The 7,500-nt window shown below is 33.0% G+C and overlaps 1 protein-coding gene across 3 annotated transcripts in view; it reads left to right on the top strand.

Moving 5' to 3' along the window:
* The window catches only part of pcdh8 (protocadherin 8), an 89,942-nt gene that overhangs the window by 57,583 nt on the left and 24,859 nt on the right, over window positions 1-7,500 (top strand). The window contains exon 2 of one of the 3 annotated variants that reach the window (XM_073911583.1): window positions 6,433-6,546. The exons of 1 other annotated variant lie outside the window; for it this stretch is intronic. In XM_073911583.1, coding sequence (XP_073767684.1) covers window positions 6,502-6,546 — 45 coding nt within the window. In that variant the 5' untranslated portion in view covers window positions 6,433-6,501. Of the gene's footprint in view, window positions 1-6,432; window positions 6,552-7,500 lie in introns of all 3 variants that reach the window. One more of the 3 variants, XM_073911585.1, reaches the window with a different exon arrangement.

Below are 7,500 nucleotides of genomic sequence, written 5' to 3'. Positions count from 1 at the left end.
CTATTAAATTACTACTTATAAATTAATATTAGGCTTTACATATATATATATATATATATATATATATATATATATATATATATATATATATATATATATATATGCTATTTATATGAAGGCTTAACTAGGGTAATTAGGTTAACTAGGCAGGTTAGGGTAATTAGGCAAGTTATTGTATAATGATGGTTTGTTCTGTAGACAATTGGAAAAAAATTTGCTTAAAGGGGCTAATAATATTGATCTTAAAATGATTCATAAAAAAATCAAAACCGCTTTTATTAAAGCCGAAATAAAACAAATAAGCCTTTCTCCAGAAGACAAAATATTATCAGACATACTGTGAACATTTCATTGCTCTGTTTAACATAATTGGGGAAATATTAAAAAAAAAGAAAAAAAATCAAAGGGGGACTAATAATTCTGACTTCAACTGAATATATATTACTTTTTTACCTTATAAGGACCTGAGTCTCCCTAAAATGAAAATGCTATAATCACCCCTGATTGGGATCATTTTAATATAAACTTTAATTACTTTTTTTTTTTTAACCCAGTGGTTGGTTTTTGTTCATACTTGAGGCAACATTAGGCTTAAAAAACCCAGTATATATGTTTTTGAGTTAGTAAACACAGCTATAAAATGTCTGTAGTCCAACAAGTAAGATGCTTTAGCTTTAAGAATTATTGATGAGATATTTAACTGTAGTATTTTTGATTGTTAAAGCAGCATGTATCATTACAGACTAACATAGAGAGGTTATACTCTAAAAAATGCTGGGTTGTTTTAACTGTGTTGGGTTTAAAGCAATTGATTGGGACCATTTTAATTGTTTAAGTTTATTTGCCTTTTTAACCCAGTGGTTGCTCTGTAAAAAATAAATCCGTAAAATTTACGGTAAAAACCGGCAGCTGTGGTTGCCAGTACTTTACCGTTAAAAACACGGTACAAACCGTAAAAGTAATTTCTCATTTTTACGGTAAATTACCGTATTTTATTAATTTATAGAGGTAATATGTCTGTATTTTGAATGACCAACATCTACACATCCTTTATTACACAGTTTGACATGTTAGCACACCCACATGCAGGTGGTGATGAGAAAGTTACATAATGAGCCAATGCTCATCACAATCAACTTTTCCCACAAGCAAGTATCGGCATATAGAAGGTGCTCAGTGTCATTCACACAGCTACTAAACACCACGTACAAAATTAAAGTCATGAAATAAACATTGTTTATCAACATTAGATGTAACATAAATCTCTAATGTATATAACTGATGGGGAAACAACTAAAAAGATCCATATTAATGTCAATAAAATGCATAAAAAGTGATGTGCCATGCAGGGAATTCTGGGAAAGTGAATTTACGGTTATTAGTTAGTTAGTTTGACTTTATTAATCCCCGGAGGGAAATTCACATGTCACAGCAGAGCTCTCCATACTAAAAATAGATAAATAAGTTACATACATATAAAAACAATAATAAGATTACATTCATACTGCACACCTTGGTTCCAAAAACAACGAGTAAACACTTGTACATATCCAATATCTAATTCAGGTTCAGCACAATTCATCTGGTATGACTTTGGTTATACAATCTGATCACTGTTGGTAAAAAAGACTTCCTGTATCTTTCTCTGTAGCACCGGGGTTGAATTAATCTTGTACTAAAAGAGCTTGCACACGCTTGGACTGTATCAAAAAGGGGATGACTATCGTGGTTCATTATACTAACAAATTTGTCCAGCATTCGATCCTGTGCAATCTCTTCTATGGTAGGTAGTGCACACCCCACAACAGAACCTGCCCTTTTTATGAGCTTATTTAATTTGTTTTTCTCCTTCTCCAACAGTCCCCCTCCCCAGCAGGTTACAGCATACAGAATCACAGAAGACACCACAGAGTCATAAAAAGTTTTAAACAGTGTCTGACACACACCAAAGGACCTCAGTCGTCTTAATAAATGAATGCGGCTCTGACCCTTCTTATACATCTGGATTGTTCGCTGTATATATTAAGGAAACATACCGTTAACCAGGTTATGGATTTGTACTGTAGCATTTTTGAAAATCACGGCCATTTTTTACAGTGTGGTTTTGTTCACGTTTTAGTCAACACTGGGTTAAAACAACCCAGTATATATATTTTTGAGTTATTGAAGTTTTAAAGTATTGAAAGCAAGTTGTTATTATTATTAAGTTATTAGCAGTCATCAGGAGTAGCTGTAAATGACCTAATATGAAAAGAAATCTGTATTTCTGTCTCTCTATCTATATTTCTTATTGATGATTTCTTATTGGAGATTTATTGATGAGATATTTAACTGCATGAAAACTAAAATAATTTGTCATTGCAGACTAACATAGAGAGGTTGTACTCTAAAAACTTCTGGGTTGTTTTTAAAAATCCAATCGGGACTTTTTTTTAATTAAATTTATTCAAATCACGTTTTTAACTCTGGTGGTTGTTTTGTCCATATTTGATCCAACGCTTGATTAAAAACAGTTTTTTTATTAGTGAACACAGCAAAAAAAAAAATTCTGTAGTCCAAAAAATAAAGTTTTGCTTTAAGAATGGGCGTCACAGTGGCTTAGTGGTTAGCGATCCCTTATGAATAAAAGAACTAAGCTGAAGGAAAATTAATGAATGAATGCTTTAAGAATTATTGATAGCATTTTTGATAGTTAAATCAGCATCATTGCAGACTGACATGGAGAAGTCACACTCTACAATTGCTGGGTTGTTTTATCTGTTGGGTTAAATGCAATTGAGATAATTGTAATATTAAAACTAAATTTAAATCACATTTTTAATTCAGTGGTTGTTTTGTCCATATTTAACCCAATATTCAACTAAAAAACCCAACATTTATTACTTAAACGTACATTTCAGTTACTTTTTTAACCCAGTGGTTGGTTGTTGTTCATGCTTGAGTCAACATTAGGCTTAAACAACCCAGTACATATATTTTTGAGTTAGTAAACACAGCTATAAACTCTCTGTAGTCCAACAAATAAGATGCTTTTGCTTTAAGAATTCGGATTATATTGTATTCTCCAACTTTTGTGCTTGCCGTATATATGCGTATATATAACTCTGGCCTGCAGCAATCAGAATATTTTTGTCAATTGCAAATGTTTGTGAAAGATTCCGTTTCTTTACCTTTAGGTGGTGAAAGGCAATTTTAAGGCATGAAATCTAGCCTGCGTAATGGGATTAAAGCATTCAGTCAGATGTTTCGCAACTACGGCTTTCTGCTTTCAAAGCCGCCTGCATTTGCATATTCATGAGGAACACAGGATTATTCAAATTTCCTTCAGTAAATCGGAAGTAATTTGTGACATGACAATTTGACTTACACTTTTATTTGCCAGCGCATTGCTCACGTTACATGTTAAACTCGCATATTCCTCGAAATAATTCCTGAAATAGTGAAATACAGAAGAGACGCTTCAGACATTTACAGCTGAACACAACATTCTTACTGAATTTTTAAAATTATTTTTCTACATTTTCTAGTTTCTACATTTTCTCATTAGGTTCTAATCATAATAGTTTTAATAACTCATTTCTAATAACTCATTTCTTTTCTCTTTGTCATGATAACAGCACATTATATTTAACTAGATATTCTTCAGCTTAAAGTTACATAGTAATTAGGCAAGTCATTGTATACCAGTGGTTTGTTCTGTAGACTATCCAAAACTAATATTGCTTGAGGGGGCTAATAATATTGAACTTAAAATGGGTTTTAAAAATTTAAAACTGCTTTTATTCTAGCCGAAATAAAACAAATAAGACAAATAAATAAATAAACAAACAAACAAATAAATAAATAAATAAATACATAAACAAACAAATAAATAGATAGATAAATGGACAAACACATAAATAAATAAATAAATAAACAAACTAATAGATAAATAAATAAGTACAATAAATAAATAGATAAATATACAAAAATAAATAAAAAAATAAATAAAAATAAATAAATAAATAAATAAATAAATAGATAAATAAATAAATAAATAAATGTCTTTGTTTCACTTGGGAGATATTTGTAAAATAATTACAATTTCACAATAGTTTAATTAAACTAATTACATTTTTTTGTCTGCAACTGTAGATGGCGCTCTTCACTTCTACAGTGTCCTGTAGATCTATCATCATCATCTTCATTAAGACAGGAAAATTATTCAGTTTAGGGCCACTAGATGATGAATAAACAGACTAATAAACATGAAAATCACTTGGAATTGACAATAAAACACAAAATATTCATCATCATCGAGATTATAATGTTTCCTTTTTTTAATTCATTAATTCACATAGTTTAGTTCAGTACGATTATTCAGATGAAGGCTGTTTGATGATGAAAAAGCAAACTAACTAACTAACTAATAAATGAAGTCCCTGGTAATAAAGACAAATTCAACTCTACAAAGAGAATGGCAAGAAGTAGATTCACATCTCTTTTTTTGCATAAGAAAAACAAATACAATACATTTCTCGCAAAACGTCTTCATGTACAAAAATTATTTTATTTTTTAAAAATTTATTAAAATCTTTGAATGTTGGCACGCTGGCACAGTGGACAGCGTAATCGACTCACAGCAAGAATTTCACTGTTGTGAGTCCCGGCTGGATCAGTTGGTATCTCTGTGGAGTTTGCATGTTCTCCCTGTGTTGGTGTGGGTTTCCTCCAGGTGCTCCGGAATCCCCCACAATTCAAACACATGCGCTATAGGGGAAATGATAAAGTAAATTGGCCCCAGTGTGTGAGTGTGGATGTAGTGTATTGGTGTTTCCCACTGTTGGGTTGTGGCTGGAAGGGCATCCACTGTGTAAAACATATGTTGGAATAGTTGGCGGTTCATTTAGCTGTGGCGACTCTTGATTGGTAAAAAGGACCAAGCCGAAAAGATAATGAATGAATGAATCTTTGAATTGTTTTAATGCTCGACTGTTAAAGAGAAAGCATGTGATGATCATGTTAAGTCTGAATGTAAATATCTGGGTCATCTTTTAATTTAGAAAATAATGTTTTTATTTTATATAAGCTTTCAATTAGCGTTCAATATTTTGTCATTTATTTATTTATTCGAAATCTATTATGGGACTTTGACCTTTTGACAAACAACTTTGAGGTTGAAAAGTAAAAAAAAAAAAAAATAATAATAATATATATATATATATATATATATATATATATATATATATATATATATATATATATATATATATATATATATTAGAGATGCGCGGATGTCAGTTACAGCCGCGGAATCGGGCGGATGACGTGACGAAAAATAATATTTTAATTAAATTCAGGCGGGTGGCGGGCGGTTGTACTGTTTTTGTACACATAGCTGGCGCACCAACGAAAAAGCCTAGGACTGACTTCACAGAATGGGAGGAGGAATCGGATACACTGATTCTGGATGAAGTACAGAAGTCTTCATCTACAAACTTCCGTATAGACGGATCAGCAGAGGAAAATCTACTTTCCTTTTGGGAGAAACAAGGCAGTCATTCCCACGTCTACAGCACCTTGCCAAGAGAATTCTATGCATTCCAGCAGCAAGTGCTGTGAGCGAGCGCTCCTTCAGTGCAGCAGGGCGCATTAGAGGCCAGGCGCTCTCGTCTGAATGTTGAAATGATGTGTCAAAATGCGTCTTCTAGGCTACAATAATAATTAAAAAAAATTGTACAGTACAGTGCGTTTAATTTAGGCTATTTATTTATTTTTGTCCCTGTGCGCCAATTGGAGACGGAGTTCACTGCTGATATTCTGAGAGCTTTATAGTGGTGCTTCTCATTTCTTATTTGTGTATCCTTGTTTCCTTTCCTTGCTTTCTTTCCTCGTCTTTCCACCCCTATAGGATGCGAGGGAAGGACGCAAGGAAAAGACTCAAGGACCGACCGAGGAATCGAATCAAGTGAAAAGACACGTCCTCGTATTGTTTAGCGTCACTTCAAAGCGTCAATTACTGCTGGATTTGACTTGCACGTTTGGATTAACTGCATGTCATTAAAGTCATTCTCTTTTTTTCTAATAATCAATAAAGAAACATTCATTTAATAATAAAAAGGAATAAGCCATTCAAATAAAGAGCTCAGTCAGCAGATGACGGGCGGGTGCGGTTTTAAAATTTGGTCAAAAATGTTAGTGCGGATGGATGGCGGACGGATGATGAGTTTTGTGATGTGGTTGCGGATGAAATAATAGCCCATCTGCGCATCTCTAATATATATATATATATATATATATATATATATATATATATATATATATATATATATATATATATATATATATATATATATATATATATATCAGGTATTAATATTCCTCAGAGATTTATTTGAGAGATGCATTTGCACCCACAGAACTACCGCTCACTGGATATTTTCTCTTTTTCAGATCATTCTCTGTAAACCCTATGATTGTGCATGAAAAGAGAGTAGAACATGCAGACTACTTCACTCAGAAATGCCAACTGACCCAGCTGGGACTCGAAACAGCGACCTTCTTGCTGTAAGGTGACAGTCCTAACCACTGATCTGCCCCCGACCTGGTGTATAACTATAAAAAGCCACAGAAATGTGCTGTAGTTTAGATGGCTTAGACTTTTTTATTGTTGTGATTTAATATTATTATATTATTTATTTATTATAAAAGTTTATAGACTATGCTATGAACAGTTAAATGTCTTGCAACTAAAATGCTGCAAGCATGGTGCTTTATTTTTAATTTAATTATAGTTTTTATTTTATTCTATTTTATTTAATTTTTATCTAATTTTATTATACTTTTTATTTTATTTTTTATATTTATTTTTTGCATATTTATTTTATGTATTTTTATTTTATTAATTATTTTTATTTATGGATTTTTACTATATATTTTCAGGTTTATTCTAAAGTAAACAAAGCTAGATATTATAATAGCTAGTCTAAACTAGTGTCCAAAATACCTCATCTAGATCAGGGATTTCAAACTCAATTCCTGGAGGGCTGCAGCACAGTTTAGGTCCAACCCTGCTTCAACACACTTACTGGTAGGTTTTAAACAAGCCTGAAGGACTCAATTAGTTTGATCAGGTGTGTTTAATTAGGGTTGGAACTAGACTGTGCAAGGCTGCGGCCCTCCAGGATTTGAGTTTGACATCCCTGATCTAGACGCACTGGTGCATCGTCAGTGATATATCTTGGGGTCATTGGGTGTTTCAGGTCTTTCAACATCAGACACCCTCGCCTAGGTGACCCAGTTGAGGTTGATCAGACCACAGCTTGTGTCCTAATAGCCATCACCTATGGATCAGCCCTCTTTATCCATAGCTATCTTGTGGCTTTCTCTGCAGCTTTGCAAACGAACTTAATGGCCCGCTTCCTAGCTGCTACTGCCAGGCCTAGTTGGTTGAAGACTTTACAGAGTGATCACCCTGCAAACCCTCTACAGCCCACCTATACTGGCTTACAGGGGGTCCTC

Source organism: Danio rerio, chromosome 9, assembly GCF_049306965.1.
Source record: "Danio rerio strain Tuebingen ecotype United States chromosome 9, GRCz12tu, whole genome shotgun sequence".
NCBI classification, from domain to species: Eukaryota; Metazoa; Chordata; class Actinopteri; order Cypriniformes; family Danionidae; genus Danio; species Danio rerio.
This window is presented reverse-complemented; position numbering and strand designations above follow the sequence as displayed.